Source organism: Thunnus thynnus, chromosome 5 (genome assembly GCF_963924715.1).
Source record: "Thunnus thynnus chromosome 5, fThuThy2.1, whole genome shotgun sequence".
Taxonomy (NCBI): domain Eukaryota; kingdom Metazoa; phylum Chordata; class Actinopteri; order Scombriformes; family Scombridae; genus Thunnus; species Thunnus thynnus.
In genome coordinates this window covers 14,702,777-14,717,900 of record NC_089521.1, presented here as the reverse complement: position 1 = coordinate 14,717,900, position 15,124 = coordinate 14,702,777, and the positions used below count along the sequence as shown (strand labels likewise).

The 15,124-nt window shown below is 39.0% G+C and overlaps 1 protein-coding gene across 4 annotated transcripts; it reads left to right on the top strand.

The window, feature by feature from the left end:
- The first annotated feature begins 1,226 nt into the window (after positions 1-1,226).
- Positions 1,227-15,052, top strand: nr1h4 (nuclear receptor subfamily 1, group H, member 4). 4 transcript variants are annotated; one of them, XM_067589403.1, is made up of 10 exons: positions 1,227-1,393; positions 2,196-2,371; positions 4,667-5,044; positions 7,716-7,856; positions 9,050-9,192; positions 9,806-9,904; positions 9,987-10,086; positions 10,221-10,367; positions 12,859-12,972; positions 13,190-15,052. In XM_067589403.1, exons 2-10 carry the CDS (start codon positions 2,275-2,277, stop codon positions 13,426-13,428), a joined length of 1,458 nt encoding a protein of 485 aa, XP_067445504.1. In that variant the 5' UTR covers positions 1,227-1,393; positions 2,196-2,274; the 3' UTR covers positions 13,429-15,052. The 4 variants fall into 4 exon arrangements, with proteins under 4 accessions (XP_067445504.1, XP_067445503.1, XP_067445506.1 ...); XM_067589402.1 differs by having other exon boundaries at positions 12,838-12,972; XM_067589405.1 differs by lacking the exons at positions 1,227-1,393; positions 2,196-2,371 and adding an exon at positions 3,389-3,604.
- Positions 15,053-15,124: the final 72 nt, after the last annotated feature.

The window sequence follows — 15,124 nt, the reverse complement described above, 5'->3', positions numbered from 1 at the left end:
TATTCCAAAGACGGCTGTTTCCCATCACACTTTGGTAAACATCCTTTGTCTTATCTGACCTTATCCGCCACTGACTCATTTTCACCACGGAAGATAATTACTGGACAGGATATTCGTCACCAGTGTCAGACTTGCTTCTCCAAACTACTACCACTTCAAAAGATGACAGTCAGAGGGTCTTTTTACTTTGGAAGTTAACATACATAAGTTAAACACTTAAAAATACTACTTTGTGTCCATTTGATATTTAATGTGTGTGTCACTTGCAATACAATTTGTCTGGGATGAGTAACAAAACACCAAGGTAAAAGGAAAGACAAAAGCCCAGACCGACACCCAATATCTGCTGTTGTCCTCATCATAGAAAATGGATATGGAAATATAAAATAGTTGTAAAATAACCTCATCAATACTTGTGAGAGCCCTGAAGCTGTACATGTAACTTATAAATATGTACAACATAGTTGTATCTGTCCAGAGGCCACTGCTGCCAACTCATTCCTCACATGCTCTCAAACACAGACCAGATAGTCCACAAACAGCCAGCAGCCAATGGCAAAGGTTCTGTTTATTTCAGAGAGACTGTCTGTTGACTCAGAAGGGCCTCTTCTGATGGAGCAACAACCCATCAATGATTAAACTATTGTTTTTGGACAAATTAAAGAATGTAAAGACAAGAAAAATTAGATTTTATGTGTCCATATTAGAGTACACAAAGACAACAGGTTAGGTGAGGTACAGTATGTGCCAATATAAACAAATCTGGTGTTGACTGTCACTGCACATTACAGTCATATGATAAAATGGCTTTGATCAGTTCAAGGACAGATGATTGCCACATAGTTTCCTTCTGTGTTTTTCTTTGATAACCTAAATTTTTTTTTATCCTTGTGAAAATATAAAATTGTAGTGTAGCCAAGTTGTTACAGTGACAGAAGACATTCAGTTTTATTCTAAGATAAGTCCAATAAACTACTGGACTAATAGCAGAATTTCTGCTCGGTTTGCTCTCAGTTGTTTGTGTCGTGTTAATCACTGCATGTATATGTTCCATGTGTGTTGTTTGTGTATGTGGGTGGGATTTGTAATCTGCTGGAGGATTCATGTGGCAGCCTCTTGTCTTGGTGAGATAAAGAGGGATTTTTTTAGAGAGTGTGTTTGGAGGGAGGGAGTTGACATGGACAGGGATGGACAGTTTAATTAATAACCACCATCCATTTCTCCCTGACCTCAACTGGTCACACATGCTCTTGCTGGAGTCCAGACACAAGCAGCTTGATGTGCATCAGCAAATATTGATGGAACTGTAGCTCACAGTGTGGATATCAGAAATAAGGCTGAAGAAGAAAGTTACAAAGCAGGAAAAACAGAGACATCATCTGACAGGGATAAGGTAAGGACTACGAGACCGAGTATTAATGCATTTCATGTTCACTGGTGAACACATGACTTCTTATGAGGCCGTGGTGTGCCACTGTGTCTGACGGGGAGAGAGGTATGTTTGGCTGTGTGGGCTGTTAAAATGAACTCGAGGTTTCTGTATCCTTGTGGGTTGCTTTTGGACCTCAGGGGAAATTACACCAAGTTAATTAAAAAAAAAATGTGGCAGATGAAGTCTATAAAAGTAATCGTTGCACATGTGACCATGTTGTGGCCTTGACACCGGAAAGGCCATGGAGAAGTTTAAAGACGTCATTCCTGAGATGCTTCCAAGCTCATTTACAATTCAGGTTTTTACTATAGTATTAAATTAGTTGTATATCTTAACTAAGACTGAAGGCTTGCACACATTATGTTTAATAAAATTACATTACAGGGGATAATAAAATGCTGATCTTGTGATACAGCCTGTTAAGAGAGCTGTAACTATTCAACATATACTTGAACATGTGATGGGACAGGACATATAAAAACTGCTCTAACAATAGATAGAAAGAATATACTCTTTGCATGACTTGTTGTCGGGGAGGCCTTGTTGGGGCCTGACCTTCATCCCCCACCTCCCTGCAGGCAGCTATCGAACATCTCATCCTTGTGTGGGAGAGAAGACCTGTCAGGTGTGTTGATGTAGAAACTCAGTAGCTGATGCTTAATTACTTTGTGATGGAGGTTTCAGAGGATCCTGCAGACCTCTAAGAGAGTCCAACAGAACTTCATCATGCTTGACAAATCACAATATTTCATGATCGTTACAGAAGCAATCAGAGACGTACAACTTCTGTGCAGCGCACTTCAACTGGCGTTTTCTGAGTTGCTGCCCGACAACCCTCCTGAATGAATGAGTGGGTGGGCCCCGACATCAATGTGGTGGGACCACTGCAAATACCACCCAGCGATGAATTCTCCATCTCAGAAAGCTCCCACTTGTTTGGTAAGTGTATTTGGCATGAACTAGGTCACAGAAAGACAAAACACATCTAAGAGTCTTCAGCCACACCAACAGTTCTGTGACACTGTACTTAGGCACAGGGGTGCTTTTAGCTGAATGCTAATGTCAGTATGCTAACATGCTCGCAATGACAATGCTGATGTTGTGTGTTTAACATTTTCACCATCTCAGTTTAGAGTAGCATGATAACATTTGCTAATTAACACTGAACACAAAGCACAGCTAAGGTAATGGACACATTTTAATTTTGACCTGATAATGGTGCTGCAAGGGAAATAAAGGGATTGCAAAAAGTTATTACAATTTATCATGAGGTAGACATAAGTGTATCAACAAAACTTCATGGCAATCCATCCAAGAGTTGTTGAGACATTTCACTCAAAACCACAAATGTCAACCTAATAGCGGGACTGGAGGAAAAGTTAGTGGGCCACCAAAATCATTTCAGAGCCATGAATATTCGTTCAAGATTTCATGACAATCCCTCCAATAATTGTTGAGATATTTCAGTGTGAACCAAAGTGGAGAGATAGAAAGATACCTCATCACAAAAGGCACAAAAGGAAAAGAAAAGAAATAGAATAACAGGCATCCCAGATCAGTGATCCTGCAGTTGTCAGGTACGTGGAAAGACCTGAATGTCACAACAACCAAGTCAGGCTGACAGCACAGCCTCCAATCAATCTGAGTCAGTTGTAACATCTTAACACCATGTGTTGCGATTGAGAGTGAGTAAAAATTAGTTAGTCAGCAAGCAGTAAATTGTTTCCCAGCACCTGCACGAGATTTTCAGGGACACATGTCTGTCTTGATGATGCATGAACTAGCTCACAGCCATTTAATAAACCCCTGCACACCACATTGTAGTCAGTTGGTAGCATCGCCAAAATCTGGAAATGACTTCACACATCAGTTAGCTACTTTTAATGATGTATAGAAATGTGACTGTCTAGTTAATGGTTAGCTGTGGCAACCTTTGTGCCACTTAGGATTTCTCAAGCAAGCGCCATGTTCAGTGCCTGATCTGCTGTTCTGCTGTTCTCACGTCTTTAAATGACAGAAATAAATAGAAGTTCATTTTTTTTTAGTTATAGTTAAAAGGAGAAACTAAACTACAAAACACAGCCTGAATGTCTGGATCAGAGCATAAAGTCTCTGAATAGTCTGTGTTTGGTATCACAGAGATGGCCATGGTCCAGACCAAGTCTTCAAAAGGTCAGTGTTACATTGTACTTAACAGGTATCGTACCAGTAAAGAGTGTCAGTTGTCTGTGATTTCCGAGAATGTTTTAGTACAGCTGAGAGATGATTCATGTAGAGCAGACGTAGTCTTTGAAATGGCATTCATCGCCCCTCTGCTGTTTTTAAAGATGTCATGATTATACCATACATGCTTTTGGAAATCAGCAGTGATAACACAATATCATAATCCTGCTAACATTCCTATATCAGTTTCAAATGTGCCAACTTGTTTGGAGCAGAGGTACATGTCATTCTAAAAGACACAGTGTGCTCTGTGCAAGCAAGTTGTTAATCATTTATGGGTTTATAGTATGTGTTGTGTGGGTTACTGAATACTGCTGAGCCAGTTTATATTCTGACAAGCTTCTGCAGCGAAGAACTTGAAATGTAAAGGCGTTTTTCCTTATCAGTATTTAGGGTTAAATGATAGTGATTAATGTTTCAGACTATACAATCTGAGACAAACTGGTGATTTTGGGGTTAAAACATAGAAGTGACTTGACTTGACATCATTCTAAGTGGATTTCCTTTGACATTTGACTGAATCTGACACTGAAGCTTCACCATTCTTCTTCAAGGAACCTGTCCATATATTGAAGCTCCAATAATCAATATTTTTATTGTAATGCTGTTACCTGTAGTGACAATCCCGCAGAGAGGTATCATCCAACTCTGCAGTTCCCAGTTTGTTTTAGCACCGTTCAGCACAATGTTTTGGTTTTCGCTTTGTTTTGGTTTTAACTTTTAGCAGCTGGAGGACCAGATATTTCCATCACGGGTTTGGTGGAGACCAAAATGGAGCTATGTAGTGGACTTCTGTACATTTGTTAGCTGTGCAGAAAAACAGCTCAAAATGAGTGCTGATGGTGCTCCATGTCTGTTGGATTTGTAAATAGGCATGTAATGTTGTGTTTAGACCTTGTTCCACTTCTCCCAAATGGCCAAATAAGAATCAATTAATACAGATTTAAATGTCAATTTAACTTTTGTACATGCTGTTCTTACGCCGTTTTCCATTTCCTCTTCTTCTTATAGATATTCTGGCAGATCAAGGCAGTCCTCTACTGCAGGATCCCGACATATTACCCTTCAGCAGCTATCCCAGCATGCAGTACCCGTCCATGGAGCCAACCATGTCTTCCACACCATACTACTCCAGTCAGAACTACTACCCTCAATACAGTGGAGATGAGTGGTACTCACACACAGGGATATATGAACTGAGGAAAGGACCTCTCGAGGTCAATTATGATGCGGAGAGGGAGGAGGTGTCCACGGTGGTGCCTGCTGTGTGCAAGAGGACCCGGCACATCCCGCAGGCTGGAAGGGTCAAAGGGGAGGAACTGTGTGTTGTGTGTGGAGACAAGGCCTCTGGATACCACTATAACGCTCTCACCTGTGAGGGATGTAAAGGTGAGAGGAGCGTGCACGGCTATGTTGGATTTGAAATCATTTCCAGTGTTTGCTACTTGGGTTTTATTCATAAGGGCAATTTACTTTTTTTAATATGAAGCCAGAAACATGAGTAAACGCTCACACATACAAGGCGAATGTGTGTCCTGTAAAGATATTTCCAGTCAGATGTTTTGTTTATGATCAGCTTTTCAGGCAAAATGCAAGATCAGTCTACACTGGCATTAAACCTTTATGTTTTTTATCATCCACTCATGAGACATGCAATATACATATGTTAACCTCAAGTTTTGGTACTTTGACCATGTTTCACACAGATATCCAACATCATAACAGTATATGGATAACAGAAAATCACAAAAATACTGTATGTCCCATTCAACCAAAGTATTGGACAAAATGTAATTTTGACCAGATGATAGAACAAAAGTCAAAAGATCAAAGTTATTACAATTCAGCCTCTTGGGCCCATGAAAGTGTCTACCGATCCAAAGTCATTAGAACACATCGTCTGGGAACAATTGAGAATAATTTTGTACATTTCAGGCCAATCCATCCAATAGTTGTTGAGATATTTCAACTTGGTGCAATAAAGTCTGTAGGATTCATTCTCTGGAGACCAGGGATGTCTACAAATTTTCAAAGCAATCCATTTTAAAGTCGTTGAGATATGTCAGTCAGGACCAAGTCAGGGTCGACAGGCTGATCGCCATCCCCACAGCCATGCCGCTAGCATGGTGAGCGAAGTCATGGCCTTTAGCAGCTCCTCCCCATGTTTCTATGACACTGTGAATTTGCTGTGATTCCTGCCAAACTGTCGGCCAAATTACATACGAGTGTAATTCCACACTGTGATGTCGGACAATGCCAGGAGTGCAGCAGCTGGCCTGTCTTGCCATTTGACAGAGAATAGGCTCAGGTCTACCTGGCCTCTGCCTGGTACTGCTGCCAGATTGGGTTCCCTCTCAGCTTTCTGCCGTACAATGCAGGAGCAACCTGAGCTCAGTTACGTTAATGCATGTCATTGTGCTTAATGTCCTATGTCAGAATGTCTAATAACTGTTCCAAAGTTATTCTGTGTGTGTGTGCGTGTGGAGCATCCTCAGCTGGGCTCACAGGATTCTCTCTGTGATATTATTGGAACGAGATGTAACCTAAGAAGCAGTAATTTTATTTATATTGCAGTTATTTACATTCATTTCAGTGAGGAAAGATCCTGGATTTCAAAAATTCAGGCAGAGAAAAGGATCACTAAAATTTCTGACCTGTTCAGTGATGAGAACGTTTTCATTAATGATCTTCAAAAACTGTAGTGTCCCTCGTTGACATTGCTTTAAGTATCATCAAATAAGGAATCATGTTATTACAAGCGGTGTTACCTAATTTCTTCGTGAACAACAGAATTCCGAAACACAGTAACTCAGTCATGGATAATTTTAACATTAAATTTTAAGTAGTAAAAACTACTTTCCCTTTTTGCTTTTAAGCTAGCTTTTAGATCGGACTCAACTTGTTGTCTTCTTCTCCTTCGTTCTGTTCTCTACCTGTTCCACTTTTTTCTTTTGGCCTCTGTTGATTACAGACTCTGCAGCCCTCTATTGGACATTCAGCAAAACTGCCACATTAATCATTCAATTTGATTAAATCCTCAACCATCAAACCCCATAAATAAACATTACATTTATGGGGGTTAGACTGACATTATTCCAAAAGGTTTCCTTCGGTATCTGACTGCTTTGGACACTTAGGCTTCACCAGTCTTATTCAAGGAACCAGTCCATATTATTAAAGCTGCACTAATCAATGTTTTTGATGACTATGGCTGTAACTTGTAGGGACGATCTCACAGAGAATTATCACCCAAATCTGCAGTTTCCCTCAGCTTTACGGAGCTCTTGTTGCATATTTCAGCTCACTTGTGTTGGTTTTCCGTTCTGCAACTTTACTGTTTTGGTTCACTCTCACAGCTCTCATTAGTGTCGCTTTTGGCAGCGGCAAACAGCTGTTTTCAGCTGAAAAGCTCTGAACTCACTATGCACTCCCTGCCCAGCAGCAAACAGCAGAGAGAGTTAGCAGCTGGTGAACATGGTGGAACATTAAGCAGCTAAATATCCAGATATTTCCCTCAGGAGTTGGTGGAGACAAAAGATGAGTGAATATTGGATTTACATTCCTCAGGTGGCAGGGTGATATTATGTCAGTGTTGTGTTGACAGCTTGTTTCCACTGCCTCAAAATATCCACAAAATCAATTAATGCATGTTTAAGTATCAGTATAACTCCATATGGAGAACGGACTCTTTCAGACTTGTATTACAGTATATTATATATACAGTATATATACAATTTAGTTATTACCCCTTATACGTCAACGAGTAAGCGGTAATTTACTCCACTACTTTACTGTTGGGTAATACATCATATTTATAAGATAAATGTGTTATTATGTAGAATCTTAATGTGCAAAATAACTAGCAACTATAGCTGTCAAATAAATGCAGACGAGTAAAAAGTACAATCTAAAATGTAATAGAGTAGAAGTACAAAGTAGCATCAAAAGGAAACAATTAAGTACCTCAAAACTGCACAATTGTCCATTTCTATATCAAAGTGCAAAATGTATCAGCATCTTCTGTTCCAGGTTCATGCCTTGTTTCGCCCTCCATATTCAGGTTTCTTCAGACGGAGCATAACAAAGAACGCTGTGTACAAATGCAAGAGTGGCGGAAACTGTGAGATGGACATGTACATGCGCAGGAAATGCCAGGAGTGCCGACTAAGAAAGTGCAAGGAGATGGGCATGCTGGCAGAATGTGAGTATCACTGCTTGTTAATAGACTTTGATACCTGTTCATGTTGGCAGAACACTGAGGCAATCTTAATCAATAATGTGGGGAATGAAAGGAATGTAGATACTGTACATTCATATCATGCACACACTCTATTTTAACTTCAGTAGAGTCAAGAAAGACAGTCAAAGGCTGCCGTGGTGAGCCCTCATTTGCTATTCTGACATGACCTGTTTTATTTTACTGTGGGATTGAATGTCTCATATCACACAGAAGAAAGACCCAGCTTTTGTTACTGCTACAGAAATAGAAGCAGTTAAACAGACACCTTAAGCTCCATTTAGGACAAATTAACACCATCATTAAAAGAAATTTGCTATAGTGTTGTTTGTCTTAAAAGTTCTCTTAACACGTTTGTCTAGGGTTTTTAAATACTGAGCATAACTCAGTTGTAAAGACAGAAACTGTAAATGTGAACATGTACTTTCTCTGGAGTCTTTGGAGGATTATTAGTTATCGGGTCAATTAGGAGCTGTCAGTTGAAAAGGGCAGGAGGACAGACTGGACTCCTGTTGCTCATAAATAGTGCAGGCAAGTTGTGATGAATATTGCAGGGTGGCAGGCACTGATGACTAACTGCTGCTGCAACAGGGACTCAAAGACCTTTTTTTTGTCATAATGTAAAAAGACAGATACTCTCCTCACTGTCCTCTCAGGACATTGTCTCTCTTGTTCAAGGAGGGAAATTATTTCATCAAAATCAGAAAAAAATGTGAAGTAATGACAAGGTTTTTGTATTCACGCATTACTATTAAGATATGATAATACAAGACAGTTAAATGAAAATGTATTGATCGTTACTGGGAAATGAATTGAATATAACAAAAAAAGAATATATAATGTGCAAAAATGTACATTTATGCTGGTATAAACTGAGTCACATGTTACATAGAGTGTATTTAGTATAGTGGGTATATGCTGAGCTAAGGATCACTGACTTTTATGGATTAAGTTAAAGTGGATATGATGGTAAAACATTAATTGCACAAGATTAAAAAAGCAACATTTCAAAGTTCACCAGTTGTTCTATATAAATGTTTACCAATATACAATATATCAAAGGTCTCATAAATGAAAGTAAACATTTACAACTGCTGCTGAATGAAGAGCTGTGAGGCATTTAACACACAAAGTGAAGCCTTCATCACTGCCGGCAGGTCTGCTGACAGAGATCCAGTGTAAATCTAAAAGGCTGCGCAAGAACACCAAGGCCTCCCCGGGACAGTCGACCGGAGACGAGACAGAGGGGGCGGACAACATAGACAACAAACAGGTCACCTCAACCACCAAACTGTCAAAGGTAATCAGACACACTCGTTGTACAGCATGTGTACTGACTGATGAGTGTGCCACATGTTTCCTCCTTGATTTCACATATTTCTACAAGTTCAGGTTTGCTAAAACAAACTTATGCTGCATTTTATTTTACTTTAGACAAAATGGCTGTTTCCTATAATTTGGGAAATACCCTAATGCATATTATATAAATTTCAGGTGTGGCATTAACCAGTTTATCTATGTGTGATGCTGTGAAGGGCTAGACATATAAGTAATAAAGTAGTTATAAATCATGATTTGCTCCAGAGGAAACAACACTCTCACAGCACACTGTTTATCAAAAAGTACATATTGTGGTGTTGTGTTATTGTTCACTTGACAGGACTCACCTTAGTTTCAAGAAGGTTGTGTGTAAAGTTGTCCAAGAAATGTGCATGAAAAAGTAATTAAGGGTTCAAATAACCTTTTTGACAGCTGGATATTAGTTTTAAGAAATGTGCCACCACAAGTTTGGAATGAATTACCAGCTCCTCAAACTCCTACATATAAATCATATAAAGTCTGTTATATAAGCTGTGAAACAAACAACATCTGGCACCACTTATGTGTTGTTTTTGTTTTCTCTTTTTATTCAGGAAAAAGTTGAAATTACAAAAGAGCAGCGGGCACTGATGAAAGTCGTTGTAGACGCTTACAACAGACATCAAATTCCTCAAGATGTGGCCAAAAAACTGGTATATTACGCTTAATATCACTTCACATTTCACTTTTTTCAATCTGTTTCATTGCTGTTTACTGTTGTTGTTCCCCCCACAGCTACAAGAACAGTACAGCGCAGAGGAAAACTTCCTATTATTGACAGAAATGGCAACAAGTCAAGTCCAAGTTCTAGTGGAGTTTACAAAAAATATTCCAGGTATCGTTTCCTTGTTTGCAAATCATATAGAATACACACTTTTACAGGCCTCACCACACTGGTGCTGCAATGCCAGAAAAATTACAAAATGTGTTCCTTGCTGGATGTAACGCATGCTGTGACGCCTCTTGCAGGCTTTCTGTCTCTGGATCATGAAGATCAAATCGCTCTGCTGAAAGGTTCGGCTGTGGAAGCCATGTTTCTGCGCTCTGCTCAGGTTTTCAGCAGAAAGATGCCGAACGGACACACGGAAGTTTTGGAAGAGAGGATACGTAAGAGTGGTGAGTCAACCGAAGCTATACATCTGTGAATGTCAGGTGCTGTCTGATAAAACATGGTGTACTTTTGGTACTGAAGAGCTCCATCCAAATTCAGATGGTGTAACTACTCTGATTCATTTGGTTATAATGAAAACTGAACTTAAATCACTCAAAATATAATAATCTGTGTTATTGTGAGTGTGAAACTACAATATCTGAAGTATTTCATGACCTTCAGGAGTCTTGGTCCTTTGCACCACCATTTGCAGCATCATGACATTTGTTGCTCCAACTGCAGTCAAGCAGCCAAGTCTAGTCAGATCAATAATTCATCTCCCTGATCTGTGTGATGCGGCTGAGAGATGTGTGCTGACCTGTTGATCTCTGGATGGGTGTAGGTTACACAAGGTGCACAGACACCCTTGCTGGGTACAGTTTCACTCGGTTTGGGCGTGTGTGTGGGCACGCTCACAGGTAAAGGAGAGCATTCAAGGCAAACACAGCTCTTTGGTAGCATTGATAAACACACACGTATATATTGTTAGAAAAAAAGGGTTTTCTCAAATAGATATTACATATACAGTTACCCCAGAGTTTACTGCCTGGTGGTTCAAAAACATTTTTTTTTGTTTGCGAGGTGTCATCATGTCAGCCAGGTTGGACAGTTAGACAGACAGTGACAGTGATGGCAGGAGTGTGTGTGTGTGTATGTGTGTGTGCGTCACTGGGACCCTCAGCGCTGCTCTGGTGTGAATGGTGGGGATAAGAGATATTCACACTAAAGGCCAGTCTGGGAGAATAAGGGAGCAAAGCTGTCTGAAGAGACCATTGTTCCTTATCAAAACATCAAGAGTGCTATTGTCCACTTCTCTCCCTCTGAGCCCCACTGGCATTTCTGAGTGCTTGATGATGTGTCCAAGCAGACAGACACCCTGTGCTAGTTTCAAGAGAGTCAAAAGTAGGAACTGCTGCCAGTGTGTGAGAAGAAACTGAATGCAAACGTTTGAAATGATATACAGAGCACTGTGCAGTTTGGCGGCAGTGCATCTGTAGTATTCATTCTTATCATTTAATTGTTATTTTTAAAAGAACAGCATGAAAGTTCATATTTGCTTTATATTTTTATGTTCACCAAGAAACGTTTACTCTTGAAAGGAGAATGAAAATAATCTTTGTGCAGATCTTACTGTTATTGTTGGTATTATTTTAATTTGTACAAAGAAATATTGTGACATTATGTAATTAGAGTATTTCAGTTATGGAATCATACAGTGAAACACTGATCCAACGCCTCATTTGACAGTAATTAATCCTTGTTATAGAAAAGATTTTACAGTTAAAACAACTTTTATCTCTCTCAGATATACTACCTTTGTTCTATTATTAATCATGATACCACTCGGGTATAAACTTCATGAACATAGTCAAGAAGAATCTGCTGCACATTGATTCATTCTTTCTTTGTTTCACATTCATCTCAATAAGACACAGCGCACCTCATCTTTGACGCTCTGCTCTGATTTGTAGAGGAAAAGCTGAACAGTTTGTTAGCCTTCGAGGTGAGGTGGTAATTGTAGTATTACATTTGATTTTAAAAGGCGGCCATTTCCAAGTGGTTTCAAAGTGCAAGATTGTTTCAAATGCACTGAACTGTGTGAAGCGTTTTGCAAAAAGTGTAATTCAGGAAGTTGGTTTTCTTTTCTTGTCTTTTTTTTTCAAAATTAATCATTAATTCTTTGGATGTTTGGATGTCAGATGGTTATTGCGTAACAACATCCACTATGAGACTGTGCAACTTTTTTGTTTGTTGAGTTGTTTTGTTATCAGCTGATGCGGTTTCTGATTTCAATTTGAATTTACAGGCAAAGCTACTGTAGAAGTCCTTACTTAGTAATCAGTCTTGGTCTACAGAGAATCAAATGGTTTTTTAGTATTTAGATACAGTGTTTAGTTTGAAAGGTGCATTTGTTTTCAAATAAAATAACACCAGAATATTTACTGTGAGAACATGAGGTGCATGATCATATACAGAACCAGTCAAAGGATTGCACACACCTTCCCATTCACTTGAGTGAGAAAGTGTGTCCAAACTTTTAACTGGTGCTGTAGGTGAACAATAATGCAGATTAGAGGCGTCCTGGCTCAAAGTGCAAACGGTTATGCAAGACGAGCTCTTCCTGCTTTTTTCCTCTTATAAGTGAACATTACCACATGACATTGATCATGTGTGTTGTTCCCACCTTTATACAGCATTTTGCGCCTTCATTTATATAATTATCTCATCACAAGAGGTGCAGCATGTGAGTTAGTTTACCAGTGTCCAAGTTAAAATTTTTGGTATCAGACAGATTTCCATTAAATAAAAGAACTTTTTTTAACACCTTTCATATAGATACAGGAAGGATACAGTGGATTTAAAACTGTAAGATTTAACCTCAGCAGTCAGGATCTAAGACTTAAGGTTCATATTTGACTTTACTGTATTGTACAGTTGCTTGTGTGTTTTCTGCAGGTATATCAGATGAGTTTATCACACCATTGTTCAACTTTTACAAAAGCATTGGTGAACTCCACATGGCGCAGGAGGAACAGGCCCTCCTCACCGCCATAACCATCCTGACACCAGGTGAGCCAATATCAACAGCTTTAATTGATATTTTGTTGTGCCAAGTTGTTGTGTCACATGTGCGGTGTGTTTCCTAAATCAATATCATCCTTAAAAGCCTAATGTATCATCACTAGATTTGGTCAGGTGTCTATATAAACAGACATCTGAGCCTCACTTTAGAGCTCGCTCTGAGTTTTGCCTGCCTGACTGTCTGCTTCACCCTTTTCCTCTCCAGACCGGCCTTATGTGAAGAATCAACAGGCTGTCGAGAGACTTCAGGAGCCAATGCTGGACGTGCTGAGGAAGCTGTGCGTCCTGCAGCATCAACAGGAGCCACAATACTTTGCTCGTCTCCTGGGCCGACTGACGGAGCTGAGGACACTCAACCACTATCACGCAGAGATGCTCACATCCTGGAGGATGAATGACCACAAATTTACCCCGTTGCTCTGTGAGATCTGGGACGTGCAGTGACACACCGGGAGAAGGTGTCAAGTGGTAGTTTGGGGATGATAATATGGACATTTCAACTTGCAAGACAAAGTCATGGTCCAGCCACAGTGCATATTTATATTGGATGATATGGAATTAAATCCCTGCACAACCTGTTTGCCTCTGTGTTGCCTGACCTTAGTGACAGTTATCATCATTTTGTTTTACTGTGGAGTTCAGCCAACTCAGACATTTGAAACATTACATTAAAGGATACGTTCACAATTTTTAAAATCTGTCTTAAAACAACAGTCAGGTGCCCATATGAACATAGAAACAGGTTTCCTTGTTGTAATCATTCCTCCTGTTCATACTGACCATTAGAAGATCCACTTCAAATGCACTTAGGATGTAAGTGATGGGGGACAAAAAATGGATTTAAAAGTTTATCTTAAGAGGCTTCAGCCATCTAAGTTAGACAAATAAAATGGATATCTGAATTCCCTCTTTGTGTCTTGATGGACAGTGTTTTCCTGTTCAGTTGCAGTGGAAGGATTGTAACAAAAAGAGGGGATCTGGCACTAAAAAGACAGTAAGATATTGACTTGATTTGACTCATTTGGATGGCTGAAGCTTCATATTAGCTTCAGATAAATGTCTAAATACATTTTTGCACAGAAAAAGGGCTGTGGATTTTGGGATCTGTGGATCTCTACGTGGCCAGTATGAACAGGCACTTCAATATTGTTTTAAGACAGAATTGTGAACCTGTCCTTTAAGTACAGAAAGGTTTTGAGCACAAAGAGGCAACTGTTCAAAGTTTGGCAAATTTCTTTTACTGTGGATGTCATGTAAAACATATTGAAGACCCAGAGGGATTAGTTAGACAAGTACAAACACTGGAACGTATGCAAAGCAGAGATGGTGCTCATTAGTTTAGATTACATTGAATTTAATGATGGGTTCATTTTTTTTTATTTGTAAAACCACACTTACACATACTGGCTGTAAATACATAAAAGTTGTATATTATTCCTCAATGAATAACAAGATTAATAGGAAAATGTTTACATTTATAAATGTTTAAGCTTATTTTTATAGCTGTTTGTTAGCACAGGGGAAACAACCATTTGTTGAGGAGTACACATACAGATGTGATATCTGCTACATCTGGTTCCTTGTTTCTCATATCATTTTTTCTGAAACATTATCTTAATAAATTAAACAGAAATATGTTTAATTTACTGAAAAAATGTTGACTAAATATTAAAATATGAATATAAAAGGTTTTCTGATTAAATATGGTCTTTCATTTTACAAACTGGAACAACAACTAGGAAAAACAATTATTTTATAACTTGTTTAGTTATTCTGTATTTCACATTTAACCTTCTTTATTAATATTTCATTCTAGCAGGGTATCAGAACAAATGTTTCAGTCAATTTTCTATAATTAAAGAATATTTACCAGTGCTGTTGGCCATTTTTAATGCATACATATCATTACACTGATGTTGATGTTTGGTTCCCCCATTCTTCCTTTTTGTAAAGCTCATTCTTAGATTTTGTGATACTTGGTGTATTGCTATGATGGCTGTAGTTGATATTAATTGTGGTCGTTGTAGAACTAACGAGTTTTAACAGTTGCAGCAGCTACACCTGGAGAGTAGTACACCTGACAGTACAGTCAACATAAATGTAAACTGACTTTACCTTGTACTCAGTGCAACATATTGTT

Excerpts from the sequence above, each read along its gene's own strand:
- nr1h4 (XM_067589402.1), top strand. The coding sequence starts at position 2,275 with ATGAATGAGTGGGTGGGCCCCGACATCAATGTGGTGGGACCACTGCAA. Across the intron at positions 10,087-10,220 it reads GTTTACAAAAAATATTCCAG|GCTTTCTGTCTCTGGATCAT; the intron begins GTATCGTTTCCT and ends CGCCTCTTGCAG. Across the intron at positions 12,973-13,189 it reads CATAACCATCCTGACACCAG|ACCGGCCTTATGTGAAGAAT; the intron begins GTGAGCCAATAT and ends TTTCCTCTCCAG.